The sequence below is a fragment of the Panulirus ornatus genome, chromosome 63 (genome assembly GCF_036320965.1).
Source record: "Panulirus ornatus isolate Po-2019 chromosome 63, ASM3632096v1, whole genome shotgun sequence".
Classification (NCBI taxonomy): Eukaryota; Metazoa; Arthropoda; class Malacostraca; order Decapoda; family Palinuridae; genus Panulirus; species Panulirus ornatus.
Window position 1 is genome coordinate 26,844,189 of NC_092286.1, and position 23,828 is coordinate 26,868,016.

Genomic DNA, 23,828 nt, shown 5'->3' on the forward strand with positions numbered 1-23,828 from the left:
GTTTGCGGCAGGGGTGTGTGATGTCTCCATGGTTGTTTAATTTGTTTATGGAAGAGTTTTGGAGAGAGGGGCAAGTATGTTGTATATTAGGGATGAGAGGGCCTGGGAAGTGAGTCAATTCTTGTTCACTGTTGATACAACACTGTTGATTGGTTGAAGTGAGAAACTGCAGAAGTTGGTGACAATTTGGAAAAGTGTATGAAAGAAGAAAGTTGAGAGTAAATGTAAATAAGAGCAAGATTATCAGGTTCAGCAGGGTAGAGGGACAAGCTAGTTAGGATGTAAGTTTGAGTGGAGAAATATTGATGCAAGTGGAGTGTTTTATATACATGGGAGTGGGCTTGGCAGCGAATGGAACCATGGAAACGGAAGTGAGTTATACAGTGGGGGAGGGATGAAGGTTCTGGGAGTGATGAAGAATGTGTGGAAAGAGAGAACATTATCTCGGAGAGCAAAAATGGGTATGCCTGAAGGATTAGTAGTTCCAATAATATCATAAGGTTGCGAGGCACGGGCTATGGATAGGGTTCTGCGGAGGAGGGTAGATGTGTTGGAAATGAAATGTTTGAGGACAATATGTGGTGTGAGGAGGTTTGATCGAGTAAGTAATGTAAAGGTAAGAAAGATGTGTGGTAACAGAAAGAGTGTGGTTGAGAGAGCAGAAGAGGTTGTGTTGAAATGGTTTGGATATATGGAACAAATGAGTGATGAAAGTGTGACAAAGAGGATGTATGTGTCAGTGGTGAAGGGAACTAAAGGAAGTGGGAGACCAAACGGGAGGTGGAAGTATATATATCTTTTTTATTATAATTTGTCGCTGACTCCTGCGTTAGCGAGGTAGCGCAAGGAAACAGACGAGAGAATGGCCCAACCCAACCACAAATACATGTATATACATGCACGTCCACACATACACATATACATACCTATATATATCTCAACGTATACATATATATATATATATACACACAAACATATACATATATACACATGTACATAATTCATACTGTCTGCCCTTATTCATTCTGTCGCCACCCCACCACACATGAAATAACAACCCCCTACCCCTTCATGTGTGCGAGGTAGCGCTAGGAAAAGACAACAAAGGCCCCATTCGTTCACACTCAGTCTCTAGCTGTCATGTATAATGCACCGAAACCACAGCTCCCTTTCCACATCCAGGCCCGACAAAACTTTCCATGGTTTACCCCAGACGCTTCACATGCCCTGGTTCAATCCATTGACAGCACGTTGACCCCGGTATACCACATCATTCCAATTCACTCTATTCCTTGTATGCCTTTCACCCTCCTTCATGTTTAGGCCCAGATTACTCAAAATCTTTTTCTCTCCATCTTTCCACCTCCAATTTGGTCTCCCACTTCTCCTCATTCCCTCCACCTCTGACACATATATCCTCTTGGGCAATCTTTCCTAACTCATTCTCTCCATATGACCAAACAATTTCAAAACACCCTCTTCTACTCTCTCAACCACACCCTTTTTATTACCACACATCTCTCTTACCCTTACATTACTTACTCGATCAAACCACATCACACCACATATTGTCCTCAAACATATCATTACCAACACATCCACCCTCCTTTGCACAACTCTATCTATAGCCCACGCCTCGCAACCATAAAACATTGTTGGAACCACTATTCCTTCAAACATACCCATTTTTGCTTTCCGAGATAATGTTCTCGACTTCCACACATTCTTCAACGCTCCCAGAACTATGGCCCCCTCCCCCACCCTATGATTCACTTTCGCTTCCATGGTTCCATCCGCTGCCAAATCCACTCCCAGGTATCTAAAACACTTTACTTCCTCCAGTTTTTCTCCATTCAAACTTACCTCCCAATTGGCTTGTCCCTCAACCCTACTGTACCTAATAACCTTGCTCTTATTCACGTTTACTCTCAGCTTTCTTCTTTCACACACTTTACCAAGCTCAGTCACCATCTTCTGGAGTTTCTCACATGAATCAGCCACCAGAGCTGTATCATCAGTGAACAACAACTGACTCACTTCCCAAGCTCTCTCATCCACAACAGACTGCATACTTGCCCCTCTTTCCAAAACTCTTGCATTCACCTCCCTAACAACCCCATCCATAAACAAATTAAACTACCAAGGAGACATCACACACCCCTGCTGCAAACCTACATGCCTTATTTTTTATATTTTTATATTTAGTTTGCTTTGCTGCTGTCTCCCGCGTTAGCGAGGTAGCACAAGGAAACAGATGAAAGAATGGCCCCGATCACTCAAAATCTTTTTCACTCCATCTTTCCACCTCCAATTTGGTCTCCCTCTTCTCCTCGTTCCCTCCACCTCTGACACATATATCCTGTTGGTCAATCTTTCCTCACTCATTCTCTCCATGTGACCAAACCATTTCAAAACACCCTCTTCTGCTCTCTCAACCACACTCTTTTATTTCCACACATCTCTCTTACCCTTACATTACTTACTCGATCAAACCAACTCACACCACATATTGTCCTCAAACATCTCATTTCCAGCACATCCACCCTCCTGCGCACAACTCTATCCATAGCCCATGCCTCGCAACCATACAACATTGTTGGAACCACTATTCCTTCAAACATACCCATTTTTGCTTTCCGAGATAATGTTCTCGACTTCCAAACATTCTTCAGAGCTCTCAGAATTTTCGCCCCCTCCCCCACCCTATGATTCATTTCCGCTTCCATGGTTCCATCCACTGCCAGATCCACTCCCAGATATCTAAAACACTTTACTTCCTCCAGTTTTTCTCCATTCAAACTTACCTCCCAATTGACTTGACCCTCAACCCTACTGTACCTAATTACCTTGCTCTTATTCACATTTACTCTTAACTTTCTTCTTTCACACACTTTACCAAACTCAGTCACCAGTTTCTGCAGTTTCTCACATGAATCAGCCACCAGCGCTGTATCATCAGCGAACAACTGACTCACTTCCCAAGCTCTCTCATCCACAACAGACTGCATACTTGCCCCTTTTTCCAAAACTCTTGCATTCACCTCCCTAACAACCCCATCCATAAACAAATGAAACAACAATGGAGACATCACACACCTCTGCCACAAACCTACATTTACTGAGAACCAATCACTTTCCTCTCTTCCTACACGTGCACATGCCTTACATCCTCGATAAAAACTTTTCACTGCTTCTAACAACTTTCCTCCCACACCATATATTCTTAATACCTTCCACAGAGCATCTCTATCAACTCTGTCATATGCCTTCTCCAGATCCATAAATGTTACATACAAATCCATTTGCTTTTCTAAGTATTTCTCACATACATTCTTCAAAGCAAACACCTGCTCCACACATCATCTACCACTTCTGAAAGCACACTGCTCTTCCCCAATCTGATGCTCTGTACATGCCTTCACCCTCTCAATCAATACCCTCCCATATAATTTCCCAGGAATACTCAACAAACTTATACCTCTGTAATTTGAGCACTCACTCTTATCCCCTTTGCCTTTGTACATTGGCACTGTGCAAGCATTCCGCCAATCCTCAGGCACCTCACCATGAATCATACATTAGATAACCTTACCAACCAGTTAACAATACAGTCATCCCCTTTTTTCATAAATTCCACTGCAATACCATCCAAACCTGCTGCCTTGCCTGCTTTCATCTTCAGTAAAGCTTTTACCCTGTTCTCTGTTTACCAAATCATTTTACCTAACCCTCTCAGTTTGCACACCACTCGACCAAAACACCCTATAAATGGCACTCTATCATCAAACACATTCAGCAAACCTTCAAAATACTCACTCCATCTCCTCACATCACTACTACTTGTTATCACCTCCCCATTAGCTCCCTTCACTGAAGTTCCCATTTGCTCCCTTGTCTTATGCACTTTATTTACCTCCTTCCAAAACATCTTTTTATTCTCCCTAAAATTTAATGATACTCTCTCACCCCACCTCTCATTTGCCCTCTTTTTCACCTCTTGCACCTTTCTCTTGACCTGGTGCCTCTTTCTTTTGTACATCTCCCACGCATATGCATTATTTCCCTGCAAAAATCGTCCAAATGCCTCTCTCTTCTCTTTCTTTAATAATCTTACTTCTTCATCCCACCACTCACTACCCTTTCTAATCAACCCACCTCCCGTGCTTCTCATGCCACAAGCATCTTTTGCGCAAGCCATCTCTGCTTCCCTAAATACATCCCATTCCTCCCCCACTCCCCTTACCTCCTTTGTTCTCACCTTTTTCCATTCTGTACTCAGTCTCTCTTGGTACTTCCTCACACAAGTCTCCTTCCTAAGCTCACTTACTCTCACCACTCTCTTCACCCAAACATTCTCTCTTCTTTTCTGAAAACCCCTACAAATCTTCACCTTTGCCTCCACAAGATAATGATCAGACACTCCTCCAGTTGCACCTCTCAGCACATTAACATCCAAAAGTCTCTCTTTCGCGCGCCTATCAATTAACACGTAATCCAATAACGCTCTCTGGCCATCTCTCCTACTTACATACGTATACTTATGTATATCTCTCTTTTTAAACCAGGTATTCCCAATCACCAGTCCTTTCTCAGCACATAAATCTACAAGCTCTTCACCATTTCCATTTACAGCACTGAACACCCCATGTATACCAATTATTCCCTCAACTGCCACATTACTCACCTTTGCATTCAAATTACCCATCACTATAACCCAGTCTTGTGCATCAAAACCACTAACACACTCATTCAGCTGCTCCCAAAACACTTGCCTCTCATGATCTTTCTTCTGATGCCCAGGTGCATATGCACCAATAATCACCCATCTCTCTCCATCAGCTTTCAGTTTTACCCATATCAATCTAGAGTTTACTTTCTTACACTCTATCACATACTTCCACAACTCCTGTTTCAAGAGTAGTGCTACTCCTTCCCTTGCTCTTGTCCTCTCACTAACCCCTGACTTTACTCCCAAGACATTCCCAAACCACTCTTCCCCTTTACCCTTGAGCTTCGTTTCACTCAGAGCCAAAACATCCAGGTTCCTTTCCTCAAACATACTACCTATCTCTCCTTTGCTCTCATCTTGGTTACATCCACACACATTTAGACACCCCAATCTGAGCCTTCGAGGAGGATGAGCACTCCCCGTGTGACTCCTTCTGTTTTCCCTTTTAGAAAGTTAAAATACAAAGAGTGGAGGGTTTCTGGCCCCCCGCTCCCGTCCTCTTTAGTCGCCTTCTACGACACGTGAGGAATGCGTGGGAAGTATTCTTTCTCCCCTATCCCCTATATCAAACATTAATCATCATCGTCCCATTTCCCATATAATGAGTGTGAAGATGAAAGTCTTAAACAGTTATGCAGTAGAATAATTCTCACATTAATTGAACAGCAAATATAGCCTTTCTTTATCTCTTCCTGGCACTAAGTCACAAGTGTGGGAAACAGCAGTCAAGTTTGAAAAAAAAAAATTATGAAAATATATTGACAACTTACAGAAAATAAGGAACTTTTAGCTACTATGCATTTCATAATTCTTTGATAGTTCTTGAGTTTGTTTGTCCTCAAAGCATGGAATAAGGTACGAAGGAACTTTACATACTTTACATTAGTATCCTGTTTCTTTACATGTCTGTTGCTTGCATGCATTAGTTCAGCGCAATAGGCATCTGTTTATTGGGTGCTTCTTTTTCCCATCATGGGGAGTACCATGAGAAGTTGTAGAGTGGTAGTCCTGCTGGGTGATTTCCTTCTTAGCTGTGCTCAGCACCTCATCTCGATATCTTTCAGTCGCCTAATGATGCAGAGATAAAATTTTCATAATTAGGTCAGAAAGCAGTTTTCACTTGATAAAAACTAAAACAGTTCAGCATCGCTATATCCAGAATATGGAAGAACTTGATGGTTCTGCAAGTTCTTATAGCAAACCCAATGTGCATACTGGCCTTGTCTGCTAACCTGAAATTTATATTGTATTTCAATACTGATTTTGGTTTCTGTATATTTTCCCCAGTTCTTCTGCCATTATTCCCTGAGTCAGTCACTTTCTCATTATGGAGAGAAGCCAACATGAGAACAATATGTTTATCATGCCATTTCATTGCTAAAAGGCTGTTGTCACGAAGGATAGAACATTACCTTCTTGGAACCTGGTTGAAAAGTGGAAGAGCTGCCGACCAGAATACCACTTGTCAACAGAAAGACTGCACTTTTGTCAGTGTGTCTCCGTCCTCCTCCTAACTATTTCCCCAGATATTCCAAGCAGATCATTTAGTGCACTTATGTGGATGCTTCAGTGTAGACAAGGATATGTAGTGCATATTATTACATATCCTGACTCACAACCATGTACATATATGTAATTTTTTTCCAAAGTGATGTTCTGAGCTCAGAATATATTGTTTGAATCTAAGGCTTCCTTTGAATAACACAACAGACTTATGGTAATAAGGTCACTTTTGAAAGGATATAACACTTCACTAGATTTATTCTTCATATGTGAAAAACTGGAGGAAGTGAAGTGTTTTAGATATCTGGGAGTGTATTTGGCAGTGGATGGAACCATGGAAGCGGAAGTGAATCATAGGGTGGGGTAGGGGGCGAAAGTTCTGGGAGCGTTGCAAAATGTGTGGAAGTCGAGAACGTTATCTTGGAAAGCAAAAATGGATATGTTTGAAGGAATAGTGGTTCCAACAATGCTATATGGTTGCAAGGCGTGGGCTATAGATAGAGTTGTGCGGAGGAGGGTGGATGTGGGCTATAGATAGAGTTGTGTGGAGGAGGGTGGATGTGCTGGAAATGAGTTGTGCGGAGGACAATATGTGGTGTGACGTGGTTTGATCGAGTAAGTAATGAAAGGGTAACAGAGATGTATGGTAATAAAAAGAGTGTGGTTGAGAGAACAGAAGAGGGTGTTTTGAAATGGTTTGGTCACATGGAGAGAATGAGTGAGGAAAGATTGACCAAGAGGATATATGTGTCAGAGGTGGAGGAAATGAGAAGTGGGAGACCAAATTGAAGGTGGAAAGATGGAGTGAAAAAGATTTTGAGTGATCGGGGCCTGAACATGCAGGAGTGTGAAAAGCGTGCAAGGAATAGAGTGAATAGGAAGGATTTGGTATACCAGGGTTGACGTGCTGTCAGTGGATTGAACCATGGCATGTGAAGCGTCTGGGGTAAACCATGGAAAGTTTTGTGGGGCCTGAATGTGGAAAGGGAGCTGTGGTTTCGGTGCATTATACATGACAGCTAGAGACTGAGTGTGAACGAATGTGGCCTTTGTTGTGTTTTCCTAGCGCTACCTCGCACACATGTGGGGGGAGGGGTTGTCATTTTCATGTGTGGCGAGGTGGCGATGGGAGTGAATAAGGGCAGATAGTATGAATTGTGTACATGTGTATATATGTATATGTCTGTGTGTATATATATATGTATTTGTCTGTGTGTGTATATATATATTTTTTTTTTTTTTTTTTTTTTTTTTTGCTTTGTCGCTGTCTCCCGCGTTTGCGAGGTAGCGCAAGGAAACAGACGAAAGAAATGGCCCAACCCACCCCCATACACATACCTTGATTCAATCCACTGACAGCACGTCAACCCCGGTATACCACATCGCTCCAATTCACTCTATTCTTTGCCCTCCTTTCACCCTCCTGCATGTTCAGGCCCCGATCACACAAAATCTTTTTCACTCCATCTTTCCACCTCCAATTTGGTCTCCCTCTTCTCCTCGTTCCCTCCACCTCCGACACATATATCCTCTTGGTCAATCTTTCCTCACTTATTCTCTCCATGTGACCAAACCACTTCAAAACACCCTCTTCTGCTCTCTCAACCACGCTCTTTTTATTTCCACACATCTCTCTTACCCTTACGTTACTTACTCGATCAAACCACCTCACACCACACATTGTCCTCAAACATCTCATTTCCAGCACATCCATCCTCCTGCGCACAACTCTATCCATAGTCCACGCCTCGCAACCATACAACATTGTTGGAACCACTATTCCTTCAAACATACCCATTTTTGCTTTCCGAGATAATGTTCTCGACTTCCACACATTCTTCAAGGCTCCCAGAATTTTCGCCCCCTCCCCCACCCTATGATCCACTTCCGCTTCCATGGTTCCATCCGCTGCCAGATCCACTCCCAGATATCTAAAACACTTCACTTCCTCCAGTTTTTCTCCATTCAAACTCACCTCCCAATTGAATTGACCCTCAACCCTACTGTACCTAATAACCTTGCTCTTATTCACATTTACTCTTAACTTTCTTCTTTATATATATATATATATATATATATATATATATATATATATGTATATGTTGAGATGTATAGGTATGTGCATGTGTGAATGTGTATGTATATCCATGTGTCTGTGGGTGGGTTGGGCCATTCTTTCGTCTGTTTCCTTGTGCAACCTCACTAACGCAGGAGACAGCAACAAAGTATAATAAATAAATGAATGTGAGTAAACTGGTTTTATGTTTGCCAGGGAGTCCGTAGATGGTGCTGGATTGTCAGAAAAATGTAACATCTTTAAGTTCATCATGAAGCAAGACTTAGGCATTACCTTCAAGAAAATTGGACTCTGTATTAGTGGATTTATCTTTCAGTAATCATTCACTTTTTCTTTCTTGCTCTTTGGCATGAGCATACTTGAGAAGGTGCATTTGGTTCTTTATTTTTCATGAGTGTGTTCTGTTTGTTTCACTTAAAGTAAGCTTCATTATTTTTTCTTCAAAAAAATAGCATGAAATGATCTAGTTCACCACTTTGACCAGTGATTCCTATATGATCAGAGATACGACTGTTACTGTCTTAATGAAACAGCTGAGGGAAAAACTGTCCTGCTTTCCAGTCTCAAATAATGTTGCCAAAGGCAACAGGCTGTGTCTTGCCATCACTAGCAATGCACAATCTGCTAGAATATGGCACCACACCATCTACACCTGTGTTGATACTGAAGGAGTCTTTTTTAAATGAAATCACTTTGACTTGAATCAGAATCATCATAATACAGTTCATGTGGGTCATCGTCAGAATTGTTATTTTCACTAACATCTGGTGGATTTTTAGTTTCTTCCTGGTACAAAGCCCCAACACAACTCTTCTTTAGCATGACTTGGTGCTGACTGACAGTGACATACATTCTTAGGCAAATCATTATTCCCTCAATTTTTGCATATCAGCTTTCAGTGGCTGTAGGAGACTGGTCATGAAAATACTCATCTGTAAATAGTGCATACATGATGAGAATTCTCATCTGTAGATGATTAAGGGTTAATAAACCAGTACAATGTAAATCATCTTGGATGATTTAGTTTATACAATGGAGTTATCTTTGAATTCTTGATGGTACACAAACATGCAATTCTCTAGATGCTACTGAGGATGATTTAGTAAATCAGTAAATTGCCTCATATGCTGGTACCTGAGGAACAGTGCTGAGACTTCTTATCTCCAACAACTAGTATCTCATGAACATTGCTGCTCGCTTTTCCCTCCCAGTATCTGCGGAACAATGCTGCTCACTTTCCCTTCCAATATCTGAGGAATAGTGCCACTTACTTTCCCCACCAGTATCTGAGCTACAAGGCTCCTCACCACTCCTACTAGTGCCTGACGCACACACACACACACACACACACACACACACACACACACACACACACACACACACACACACACATACACACACACCTATCTACATGGACCTTATCGCGGTGGTGGAGTTTGTGTGGAACAGTGATGGCTTGAGTTATGTCGGCAAGGATTTTCTTTTCCCTGGTAGGTTTAACCATGCTGCAAAGGTCAAGCTTGAGCTCTCAGACAGACACATGTAGGTTATTTTCCCTCCTATACTTTTCGTTCTTCCCTTCTTGGTCTATCAAAACTGGAATTGGTTATTTGTTTGAGTTAAAATGAATTTCTAAGATAGAATATTCTAAACTGTGTTAAGAGTGCTGAATAGCCTTAGATGCTCCAGTGCTTGGCTTATGAGCCTAAATTTTATAATCCAATCCAAAACTAGTGCCTGAAGAACAAGGCTTCTTCCTTCCTCCACCTTTACCTGAAGAATAAGGCTCCTCACTTCCCCGAATAGTATCTGAGGAACAGTGCTCTTCACTTCTCCCACCAGTGTCTGAGCTACAAGGATCTCTGTCTCCCTTGCCAGTACTAGAGTAACAATGCTCTTCACCATCCCAACCAGTTCTTGAGGCACAGTGCTCCTCACTTCTCATACCAGTATCTGTGGAACAAGGCTCTTTGCCTCTCCTACTAGTATCTGAGGAACAGAGCTCTTTGCCTAACCCACAAGTACCTGAGGAACAAGATGCCCTGTCTTCCCTACTATCCCTACTAGTACCTGAGGAATGAGGCTCTTTGTTTCCCCACCAGTACCAGATGAACAAGGTTCCATGCTTTCCCCAGTCAGTTGCTTGGATTAGCTTCCTATACCATTAAAATGATATTTGATAACAGCAAGATGATAAAAAGAAACAGACAGAGATGATGAAGAGCAGGCCAGGAATATGTAGGTGCACTGTCAGAGTATGGCATCAGTAATCAACAGTGTACATTAGTGTACAGTTTATAATGTTTCCAGTTCAGGGAGGGGGTTCAGAGTTGTCATTCCATCTTTCAAAACTTACATACATCTTGGTAAATTTTATTCTCTATATATTTTCTATTCCTTTCCCCTTGGTAGATTTGTGGTTTATGGTGTAGGGGAGAAAGAATTCTACCTCCATATTCTGTGTGTGTGTGGGAGTGGGGGCTGGAAACCTTCCTCTTCTTGTATTTCAAATTCTAAAGAATAGAACAGGAGCCAAGCAGGTATTGCTCATCCTCTTCCAAGGCTCAGGCTTGGGTGTCTAAATGTATATGTATGTAACCAGGATGAGAAGAGAAGAGAGATAGCAAGTATGTTAAAGGAAAGACTCATGAATGTTCTGGATCTGAATGAAACAAAGCTTAAGGGTGAATATAATTGGAAATGTTTTAGGAATAAAGTCGAGTTGGTGAGAGGACAAGAGCTAAGGAAGGATTAGCACTACTCCTGAAGCAGGAATTAAGAAAGGTGTGAAAGAGTATAATGAAGTAAATTCCAGACTGATGTGAGTGAAAATGAAAGTTGATGGCAAGATTAATAGTGCTTATGCACCTGACCATGAGAAGAACATTAGAAGCAAGTGTTTTAGGAGCAGCAGAGTATGTCAACATTTTTGATGCAAGAGACAGGGTATAAATGATGGATGATTTGAATTCAAAGGTGAGTGATGTGCTACTTGAGGGTATAATTGGCTAGGCATTGGGTATTTAGTATTATGGGTAAAAGTTTTTGGAGTTATGTCTGAAAAAGGACTGATGATTAGGAATACCTGGTTTAAAAAGAGTGACATACAGAATTATATGGATATGAGTAGGGAAGATGTTCATTGGGTATTATTGAATTGCATGTTAATGGATAGGCATGTAAAGGGGAGACTTTTGGATGCAAATATGCTAAAAGAGGCAGCTGGGAGGATGTCTAATCACTGTCTTGTGAGACAAGGGTGAAGATTTGTAGGTTTGAGAGAAAAGAGGAAACATTATCAATGAGAAGATAATGGTGAAAGTAAATGAGCTTGGAAAAGATATTTGGGTGAAGAATGGCAGACACTTAGAATGAATGAAGCAAGGGGAGTGGATGAGGAATTTGAGGTATTTAAGGAAGAAGTGCTGACATGTGCGAGAGATGCATGTAGCATGCGATAGGTGGGAAGTGGACAGATTAGAAAGGGTAATGAGTGGTGGGATGAAGTAAAGTAGTGAGTGAAAGAGAAAAGAGGCAGCACTAACAGGGATGGAATGCAAGTGATTAAGGAGTGTATCAGAGAAAGCAACACGGGGTTAAGTGGAAGATGCAGGGGTTGAGAAAGAGGGCAAATGAGATTGGGGTGAGCGAATATCATTAAACTTTAGAGAGAATAAGGTGTTATGGAAGGAGGTTGATAATGTTTGTAAATCAAGTGAACAAACAGGAACATCAGTGAAGGGGGTAAAAGGGGAAATGATAACAGGTAGTGATGAAGTGAGGAGATGTGGTGAGTATTTTGAAGGATAGAGTGACAGATTTAGGGTGTTTTGGTTGGGGTAGTATGCGAAGTGAGTCATGAAGAGTGGTTTGGTAAAGACGGAAGAGGTAGTGAAAGCCTTACAAAGGATGAAATATGGTAAGGTGGCTAGAGTGTATGGTATTGCTGTTAGATTTATTAAGGGGGTGACTCTGTTCTTGATTGGTTGGTAAGGATATTCAGTGTAGATATGGATCATGGTGAGGTGCCTGAGGATTGGAGGAATGCATTTATAGTGCCACTGTATAAAGGTGAGGGGGATGAATATGATTACAAACTATAGAGATATAAGTTTGTTGAGTGTACCTGGTAAGTTGCATGGAAGGATAGTGTATGAGAGTGAAGGCATGTACATATCACCAAATAGGGAGGGACAGCATGGTTTTGAAAGTGATAGAGGATGTGTGAATCAGGTGTTTGCACTGAAGAATGTCTATGAGAAATACTTTGAGAAATGAATGGATTTGTTTGTGGCATTCATGGATATGAAAAAAGCATATGATAGGGTTGATAAAGATGCCTCATGGAAGGTCTTAAAAATATATGGTGTGAGAGGTAAGCTGCTAGAAGCAGAAAAGTTTTTATTAAGGATGTAAGGCATGTATTCGAGTAGGAAAAGAGGAGAGTGAATGGTTCCAAGTGAATGGTGGCCTGCGCAAGGGATGTGTGATGTCACCGTGGTTGTTTAATTTGTTAATGGATGGGATGGTAAGGGAGGTAAATGCAGAAGTCTTGGAGAGAGGGGTAAGTATGCCACCTGTTGGGGATGAGAGGGCCTTGGAAGTTAGTCAGATGTTGTTTGCTGATGATACAGCTGACAAAATTGAGTGTGAAACTGCTGAAGCTGGTGATTGAGTTCGGAAGGATGTGTGGAAAGAGGAAGTTGAGAGTAAGTGTGAATAAAAGAATGGTTATTAGGTACATCAGAATTGAGGGACAGATTAGTTGGGGTCCGAGTTTGAATAGAGAAAAGCTGGAGGAAGTAGAATGCTTTAGATACCATTGAGTGGACATGGCAGGGAATGGAACCATGGAAGTGGAAGTGAGTTATTGGGTGGGTTTGGTGGTTCTGGGAGCACTGAACATTGAATGGAAGGAGGGATCAATACATGGAGGTGCAAAAATGGGTATGTTTGAACCTGTAGTAGTCTCATCATTATTTCATGGATGTGAGGCATGGGCTATAATTAAGACTATGCAGAGGAAGATGGATGTGTTGGAAATGGAATGTTTGAGGACATTTTGTTTGAGGTTGTTTGATCATGTAAGTACTGAAGAGATATGTTAAAAAGAGTTTGGTTGAGAGAGCTGAAGAGGGTGTGCTGAAATAGTTTGGACATAGAGAGAATGAGTGAAGAGGATTTGACAATGAGGGTATATGTGTCAGAGGTAGAGGGAACAAGGAGAATGGGGAGACCAAATTGGAGATGAAAGGATGAAGTGAAAATTTTAAGTGACGGGGGCCAGTACACGTAGGAGGGTGAAAGGCATGCATGGGATAGAGTGAATAGGAATGATATGGTATACAGGGTTCAACATGCTTCTAGTGGACTGAACTAGGGCATGTGAAGCATCTAAGGTAAACCATGGAAAGGTCGATGTGTCTTGGTTGTGGAGAGGGAGCTGTGCTTTCAGTGCATTTATTTATGACAGCTAGAGAATGAATGTGAGATGTGGCTTTTCTTCATCTGTTCCTAGCACTATCTCCATAACGTTAGAGATGGCGATCAAGTATGGAAGAGAGAAAAGATTAAGAAAAATATTGGAAATATGGATGATACAGTAGAGTGTTGGTAATTCAGGTAGGTAAGATGAATGACTAATCTAGATAAAAACATATATAATTTTTCTGTAAATTGTATTTTACTTATACTTTACATGTATTTTTTATCCCTGATTATTTTCAGCAGGTTCTTGCCTAATGCATGAAGTAATAATCTTATACATTTTCAGAAGATTATGCAACAAAACCTTATATAATTGTCTATTATTTCCTGTATGTGTTATATATTATATCCATTTTCATTGCTTGAACGATTACCATATACCCTATCCCCCAAGTCCGTAACCTCCTCTTTTCATGAAAATGGATGTCACAGTATTTCACAGTTTGACTTTGCACAAACTTTTTTTAGTACCTCATACTAACATGACCCAGCTGTACAAGTTTAAGAGACAGGGCAGTGCAAGTATAAAACTGTCTCCCTGTAACACGTAGATGTTATTCTCACACATACAGACAAAATTTAAAACATTATACCCAAGTGCACACCTTGGGGGACCCTATATTTTGTATAACCTTTTTTAAAGAGTCAAGTATCTGGATGTTTATTGCCATGGAGCAGTAGTGCTGGTGGTAGCCATGCTATTTTATTAATATAGATGTTAGTTGTTTCAAATTGATTCTTTGATAGTTTTTTTACTATTTTCTAGAAGGGAGGAAGAGGAGGAGGAGGCCAGACAGCAGGCGCAGATTCAGGAAGAAATGAGGAGGATTGCCTTGGAAGAAGAAAGAAGACACATGCAACAGGTTAGTAATCTGTACTTGCAGCTGTTACATATTTCCTACCTACATTACTTAACTTGCCCCTTCCACATCCAGTTAAAGTTTTCTGCTCTCTTTGTTATGACAAATTCCTTTTATGCAAATGTTTAAATTAATGTATCTTGTTCATCGTACCACAAAGCTTAGTTTATTCTTTTTGGTTCATACTTGCTCACTTTCCCACATTAGCGTAAGGAAACAGACAAAAAAAAGGCACATCTGCTCACATACTCATATTATTTATTTACATTTATTATCCCTGGGGATAGGGGAGAAAGAATACTTCCCATGCATTCCTCACGTGTTGTAGAAGGCGACTAAAGGGAACGGGAGCGGGGGGCTAGAAACCCTCCCCTTCTTGTATTTTAACTTTCTAAATGGGGAAACAGAATGAGGAGTCACGCGGGGAGTGCTCATCCTCCTCGAAGGGGAGTGGGTGAGGAATGGAATGTGTTTAGGGAAGCAGTGATGGCTTTTGCCAAAGATGCTTTTGGCTTGAGAGAGGTAGTAGGTGGGCAGAGTAGAAAGAGTAGTGAGTGGTGGGATGAAGAAGTAAAGTTGTTAGTAAAAGAGAAAAGGGAGGCGTTTGGACGTTACTTAAAAGAAGGGAGTGCAAATGACTGGGAGATGTATAAAAGAAAGTGGATGGAGGTCAAGAGGAAGGTGCAAGCATTGAAAAGAGGGCAAATGAGAGGTAGGAGGTGGGCAGAGTAGAAAGAGTAGTGGGTGGTGGGATGAAGAAGTAAAGTTGTTCGTAAAAGAGAAAAGAGAGGCATTTGGATGTTACTTAAAAGAAAGGAGTGCAAATGACTGGGAAATATATAAAAGAAAGTGGCTTGAGGTCAAGAGGAAGGTGCAAGCATTGAAAAGAGAGCAAATGAGAGTTGGGGTGAGCGAGTATCATTAAACTTTAGGGAGAAGAAAAAGATGTTTTAGAAGGAAGTAAATAACTGCGAAAGACTAGAACAAATGGGAACATCTGTGAAGGGGGCATGGAGGGAAGTGATAACAGATAGTGATGAAGTGAGGAGGAGATGGAATGAGTATTTTGAAGGTTTGTTGAATGTGTTTAATGATAGAGTGGCAGATGTAGGGTGTTTTGGTCGAGGGGGTGTGCGAAGTGAGAGGGTCAGGGAGAATGGTTTGTTAAAAGAGGAGGTGGTGAAAGCTACGCGTAAGATGAAATCTGGCAAGGCAGCTGGTTTGGATGGTATTGCAGTTGAATTGATTACGAAAGGTGGTGACTGTGTTGTAGATTGGTTGGTAAGGATATTCATTGTATGTATGGATCATGATGAAGTGCCTGAGGATTGGCAGAATGCATGTATAGAGCCATTTTAACAAAGGCAAAGGGGATAAAGTTAATTTGTTCAAAGTAGAGGCATAAGTTTGTTGAGTATTCCTGGGAAATTGTATGGGACAGTATTGATCGAGAGGGTGAAGGCATGTACAGAGCATGAGACTGGGGAAGAGCAGTGTGGTTTCAGATGTGGAGGAGGATGTGTGAATCAGGTGTTTGCTTTGAAGAATGTATGAGAAATATTTAGAAAAACAGATGGATTTGCGTGTGGCATTTATGAATCTGGAGAAGGTATATGTTAGGGTTGATAGAGATGCTTTGTGGAATGTCTTAAGAGTTTATGGTGTGGGAGATAAGGTGCTAGAAGCAGTGAAAAGTCTTTATCAAGTATGTAAGGCATGTATATGAGTAGGAAGAGAGGAGAGTGACTTGTTCCCAGTGAAGTTTGGTCTGCAGTTGGGGTGTATGATATCTCCATTGTAGTTTAATTTGTTTATGGAAGAGGTTGTTAAGTATATGCAAGAGTTTTAGAGAGGTTGCAAGAATGTCTATTATGGATGAGAGGGCATGGGAAGTGAGTCAGTTGTTGTTCACTGATGAAACAGTGCTTGTGGCATATTCAAGTGAGAAACTACAGAAGCTGGTGACTGAGTTTGGAAAAGTGTATGAAAGGAGAAAGTTGAGAGTACATGTGAATAAGAGCAAGGTTATTAGGCTCAGCAAGGTAGAGGGACAAGTTGATTGGGTTGTAAGTTTGAATAGAGAAAAATTGGAGGAAGTGAAGTATTTAGGTATCTGGGAATGGACTTAGAAGTGATTGGAGTTCTAGAAGTGGAAGTAAGTCATAGGGTGGGGGAGGGGGTGGAGGTTCTTGGAGCAATAAAGAATTTGTTGGAAATGAAATGTTTGAGGACATTATGTACTGTTAGGTGGTTTAATCAAGTAAGTAATGAAAGGGTGAGAGAGGTGTGTGGTAATGAAATGGTGTGGTTGAGAGAGGATAAGGGGATGTGTTGAAATGATTTGGACACATGGAGATAATGAATGAAGAAATGTTGGCAAAGAGTATATATGTGTAAGAGTTGGAGCGGACAAGGATAAGCAAAATTGGAGGTGAAAGGATTGAGTGAAAAACAGTTTGAGGAATCAGGGCCTGAACATGCAGGAAGGTGAAATGCATGCATGAAATAAGAGTGAATTGGAACGATGATGTATACTCAGGTAAACGTGCTGTTAGTGGGCTGAACCAGGACATGTGGAACATCTGGGGTAAATCATGGAGAGGTCTTTGGGGCTTGGATGTGGATAGGGAGCTGTGGTTTCGGTGCATTACATCTGACAGCCAGAAAGTGAGTGTGAATGAATGTGGCCTTTTTTTTCTTAGTTCTTCCTCGTTGATGCTGGGGGTGGCAGTGCTGGTCGTCTTTGCTTAATGTTTTGTTGGCATGACATATTGTAGAAACAACCGAATGAGAGGCCAGATTTATGACTCATGAGAGTCCTTTCATGTGGCCAGGGCTTGCTGTCGTTTACTCAGAATTATATTCTGCTTGAGCTGCCATATGTTGATAAAAGACATAACTGGGCTCACTCAAGTGATTTCAACCTGAGGAACGTAAAATCACAAACCACTGAAGTTTACTTTTTTCACAGAGTTCCTTAAGAAAAATTCTTAGAATAGAGAGGCAAACTGTTAATGAAACCACTGGGTTTATGTCCTTTGCAGCCATTGTCATTATTATAGAATGCAGCCCCTCATAGTGAATAAGGGAGGGAAGAGAGTGTAACCCATAGACAGAAGAAGAAAGTTGTTAAAACAAAAATGATGAAAAATTTTAGTTGGTTTGTAGTTTATGGTTAACATTCAAGTGTAAAAGGATGCTGAAATACATTGGTTAATGTTTAGTTGAAGGTAATAGTCAGTGGAAGTAGTGAAAAGGTAGTGAAATTGAATCATGACTGATTAAGTTGGTTCAACACAATGTTTGTAGATAATACAGGCATAGGATCAGAAAAGAATATAATGTAAATTTGTTGGGTATGAAGATTGTATGTTGAAGCCATTAATTATGAAATGATTGGTGATTTGAGGCAGCTTGGGATTGTAAAATAAATGGATGTGGGAAGTTTTTTTTTATCTTGTTAGGAGAGAGATATTAGGAAGTTTAGAAATGCTAGATGTAAGATAAATTGCTGCTGCAGGAGATGAATGGATGATGACTGAATGGAAACTTCATGTAACTAACAATTTTTATGTTGATAATATTTTCATATACCTCCACTGAACTTTTTATTTTCAAGGCTCCAGTCTCAGACAAAAGTCCACATCAAGGCTTGGCCTTGTGTGAAATATCGAGAGGTTAACGAAAAAGAGAAAGAGGAGAGGGGAAAGTATTTACGAATTTTGCAGGAAGTGAAGAACTGTTTAGGTTTAAAATATTCTATTCTCTTCAGTTGGAAGAGGAGGAGCGGCAGCGACAAGCTGAGGAAGAAGACCGGCGACACCAGCATCTTCTACAGGAACACTTAAAGAACATCCTTCCTGCATGGAATGCTCCACCTCCTGTTCCTACCCCAGACTCAACGCCTGCCCCATCCCTTGCAGACATACAGCGGGCACAGGAAGAGAAAGAAAGAAGAGTTAGTTGTATTTTTGGTGTTGTTGTTGTTGGATATTATTGAGAGGTTGGAACTGCTATGTGGCCAAAAAATCAACAGCAGTGAGAAATTGTGCTTACACATTTTAGGAATATTTTATCTTTTCTTTGAAAATTCTTCTCCTTAGCTTCCTTACTTGCTCTCCTTCCCAGAAAATATGCCTTCTTCTGTGAAAGTTCTTAACTCCTAAGCTTCGAAACTTGCTCTTGTTCCGAGCAAATTGTGCCTACACAACTCTGTTTTCTCTTTCACTAGCAATAACCTTTTTTTTATCACACCTGTCCACCCCCAACCTTCTGCATGCTTCATACTTCTCTTACGTACATAAGCACTGGTTCCTTAAATGCCTCACATTTCTCACCCACTCTCCTGGCATCATTTGCCATTCTGTACTTAATCTCTCATGGTATCTTTTCACAGAAACATTTATTTTATTTATTATTTTGCTTTGTCGCTGTCTCCTGTTTTAGCGAGGTAGCGCAAGGAAACAGACGAAAGAATAGCCCATCCCACCCACATACACATGTATATATATACACGTCCACACACGCAAATATATATACCTATACATCTCAATGTACACATATATATACACACACAGACATATACATATATACACATGTACATAATTCATACTTTCTGCCTTTATTTATTCCCATCGCCACCTTGCCACACATGGAATAACAACCCCCTCCCCCCTCATGTGTGCAAGGTAGCGCTAGGAAAAGACACCAAAGGCCCCATTCGTTCACACTCAGTCTCTAGCTGTCATGTAATAATGCACTGAAACCACAGCTTCCTTTCCACATCCAGGCCCCACAGAACTTTCCATGGTTTACCCCAGATGCTTCACATGCCCTGGTTCAATCCATTGACAGCACGTCGATCCCGGTATACCACATCGTTCCAATTCACTCTATTCCTTGCACGCCTTTCACCCTCCTGCATGTTCAGGCCCAGATCACTCAAAATCCTTTTCACTCCATCTTTCCACCTCCAATTTGGTCTCCCACTTCTCCTTGTTCCCTCCACCTCATGACACATATATCCTCTTGGTCAATCTTTCCTCACTCTTCTCTCCATGTGACCAAACCATTTCAAAACACCCTCTTCTGCTCTCTCAACCACACTCTTTTTATTTCCACACATCTCTCTTACCCTTACATTACTTACTCGATCAAACCACCTCACACCACATATTGTCCTCAAACATCTCATTTCCAGCACATCCATCCTCCTGCGCACAACTCTATCCATAGCCCACGCCTCACAGCCATACAACATTATTGGAACCACTATTCCTTCAAACATACCCATTTTTGCTTTCCGAGATAATGTTCTCGACTTCCAAACATTCTTCAAGGCTCCCAGAATTTTCGCCCCCCTCCCCCACCCTATGATTCACTTCTGCTTCCATGGTTCCATCCGCTGCCAGATCCACTCCCAGATATCTAAAACAATTTACTTCCTCCAGTTTTTCTCCATTCTGTACATGCCTTCACCCTCTCAATCAATACCCTCCCATATAATTTACCAGGAATACTCAACAAACTTATACCTCTGTAATTTGAGCACTCACTCTTATCTCCTTTGCCTTTGTACAATGGCACTATGCAAGTATTCCACCAATCCTCAGGTACCTCACCATGAATCATTTATTTATTTATTTATTTTCCTTTGCCGCTGTCTCCCGCGTTTGCGAGGTAGTGCAAGGAAACAGATGAAAGAAATGGCCCAACCCACCCCCATACACATGTATATACATACACGTCCACACACGCAAATATACATACCTAAACATCTCAATGTACACATATATATACACACACAGACATATATATACACATGTACACAATTCATACTGTCTGCCTTTATTTATCCCCATCGCCACCTCACCACACATGGAATAACATCCCCCTCCCCCCTCATGTGTGCGAGGTAGCGCTATTAAAAGACAACAAAGGCCCCATTCGTTCACACTCAGTCCCCAGCTGCCACATGATAATGCCCGAAACCACAGCTCCCCCTCCACATCCAGGCCCCACAGAACTTTCCATGGTTTACCCCAGACGCTTCACATGCCCTGATTCAATCCATTGACAGCACGTCGACCCTGGTATACCACATCGATCCAGTTCACTCTATTCCTTGCCCGCCTTTCACCCTCCTGCATGTTCAGGCCCCGATCACTCAAAATCTTTTTCACTCCATCTTTCCACCTTCAATTTGGTCTCCCACTTCTCCTCGTTCCCTTCACCTCCGACACATATATCCTCTTGGTCAATCTTTCCTCACTCATTCTCTCCATGTGCCCAAACCATTTCAAAACACCCTCTTCTGCTCTCTCAACCACGCTCTTTTTATTTCCACACATCTCTCTTACCCTTACATTACTTACTCGATCAAACCACCTCACACCACATATTGTCCTCAAACATCTCATTTCCAGCACATCCACCCTCCTGTGCACAACTCTATCCATAGCCCACGCCTCGCAGCCATACAACATTGTTGGAACCACTATTCCTTCAAACATAGCCTTTTTGCTTTCCGAGATAATGTTCTTGACTTCCACACATTCTTCAAGGCTCCCAGGATTTTCACTCCCTCCCCTACCCTATGATTCACTTCCGCTTCCATGGTTCCATCTGCTGCCAGATCCACTCCCAGATATCTAAAACACTTTACTTCCTCCAGTTTTTCTTCATTCAAACTTACCTCCCAATTGACTTGACCCTCAACCCTACTGTACCTAATAACCTTGCTCTTATTCACATTTACTCTTAACTTTCTTCTTTCACACACTTTACCAAACTCAGTCACCAGCTTCTGCAGTTTCTCACATGAATCAGCCACCAGCGCTGTATCATCAGCGAACAACAACTGACTCACTTCCCAAGCTCTCTCATCCACAACAGACTGCATACTTGCCCCTCTTGCATTCACCTCCCTAACAACCCCATCCATAAACAAATTAAACAACCATGGAGACATCACACACCCCTGCTGCAAACCTACATTCACTGAGAACCAATCACTTTCCTCTCTTCCTACACGTACACATGCCTTACATCCTCGATAAAAACTTTTCACTACTTCTAACAACTTGCCTCCCACACCATATATTCTTAATACCTTCCACAGAGCATCTCTATCAACTCTATCATATGCCTTCTCCAGATCCATAAATGCTACATACAAATCCATTTGCTTTTCTAAGTATTTCTCACATACATTCTTCAAAGCAAACACCTGATCCACACATCCTCTACCACTTCTGAAACCACACTGCTCTTCCCCAATCTGATGCTCTGTACATGCCTTCACCCTCTCAATCAATACCCTCCCATATAATTTACCAGGAATACTCAACAAACTTTCTTTTTTCTTTTAAACTATTCGCCATTTCCCGCGTTAGCGAGGTAGCGCCAAGAACAGAGGACTGGGCCTTTTTAGGAAGATCCTCACCTGGCCCCCTCTGTTCCTTCTTTTAGGGAAAAAAAAAAAAAAACAAACTTATACCTCTGTAATTTGAGCACTCACTCTTATCTCCTTTGCCTTTGTACAATGGCACTATGCAAGCATTCCGCCGATCCTCAGGCACCTCACCATGAGTCATACATACATTAAATAACCTTACCAACCAGTCAACAATACAGTCACCCCCTTTTTTTTAATAAATTCCACTGCAATACCATCCAAACCTGCTGCTTTGCTGGCTTTCATCTTCCGCAAAGCTTTTACTACCTCTTCTCTGTCTACCAAATCATTTTCCCTAATCCTCTCACTTTGCACACCACCTCGACCAAAACACCCTATATCTGCCACTCTATCATCAAACACATACAACAAACCTTCAAAATACTCACCCCATCTCCTTCTCACCTCACCACTACTTATTGTCACCTCCCCATTAGCCCCCTTCACTGAAGTTCCCATTTGCTCCCTTGTCTTATGCACTTTATTCACCTCCTTCCAAAACATCTTTTTATTCTCCCTAAAATTTTATGATACTCTCTCACCCCAACTCTCATTTGCCCTCTTTTTCACCTCTTGAACCTTTCTCTTGACCTCCTGCCTCTTTCTTTTATACATCTCCCACTCATTTGCATTTTTCCTCTGCAAAAATTGTCCAAATGCCTCTCTCTTATCTTTCACTAATAATCTTACTTCTTCATCCCACCACTCACTACCCTTTCTAATCAACCCACCTCCCACACTTCTCACGCCACAAGCACCTTTTGTGCAAGCCATCACTGCTTCCCTAAATACATCCCATTCCTCCCCCACTCCCCTTACCTCCTTTGTTCTCACCTTTTTCCATTCTGTACTCAGTCTCTCCTGGTACTTCCTCACACAAGTCTCCTTCCTAAGCTCACTTACTCTCACCACTCTCTTCACCCCAACATTCTCTCTTCTTTTCTGAAAACCCCTACAAATCTTCACCTTCACCTCCACAAGATAATGATCAGACATCCCTCCTGTTGCACTTCTCAACACATTAACATCCAAAAGTCTCTCTTTCGCACGCCTATCAATTAACACGTAATCCAATAATGCTCTCTGGCCATCTCTCCTTCTTACATACGTATACTTATGTATATTTATCCCTGGGGATAGGGGAGAAAGAATACTTCCCATGTATTCCCTGCGTGTTGTAGAAGGCGACTAAAAGGGGAGGGAGCGGGGGGCTGGAAATCCTCCCCTCCCGCTTTTTTTTTTTTTTTTAATTTTCCAAAAGAGGGAACAGAGAAGGGGGCCAGGTGAGGATATTCCCTCAAAGGCCCAGTCCTCTGTTCTCAACTCTACCTCGCTAATGTGGGAAATGGCGAATAGTATGAAAAAAAAAAACTTATGTATATCTCGCTTTTTAAACCAGGTATTCCCAAAACATTTTATCATAGCTTATTCACTTTCACAGCTTCCCACTCATATCATTTCCTTTTTTTTTAAAAAGCCCTTGCAAACTTTCACCTTGTCTCCATCAAGTGATGATCAGACATCTCAGTAGCTGCCCCTCTTAATAGTTTCAGATACAAAAGTCTCTCCTTTGTACTTTATCTGTTGATACATCATCCATTAATGACCCCATACCATCTTTCCTACTCATCCATATATATATATATATATATATATATATATATATATTTGTGTATGTCTCTCTGTTTAAACTGAGTATTCCCAATCACCAATCCT

General features: G+C 41.4%; 1 protein-coding gene across 5 annotated transcripts in view; it reads left to right on the plus strand.

Annotated features, from left to right (window-relative positions):
- LOC139746040 (uncharacterized) overlaps positions 1–23,828 on the plus strand; it is a 304,925-nt gene that overhangs the window by 134,888 nt on the left and 146,209 nt on the right. For 4 of the 5 annotated variants that reach the window (XM_071656858.1, XM_071656854.1, XM_071656856.1 and 1 more), the window contains exons 11-12: positions 14,563–14,659; positions 18,429–18,614. In XM_071656858.1, coding sequence (XP_071512959.1) covers positions 14,563–14,659; positions 18,429–18,614 — 283 coding nt within the window. The remainder of the gene's footprint in view (positions 1–14,562; positions 14,660–18,428; positions 18,615–23,828) is intronic. The other variant, XM_071656857.1, reaches the window with a different exon arrangement.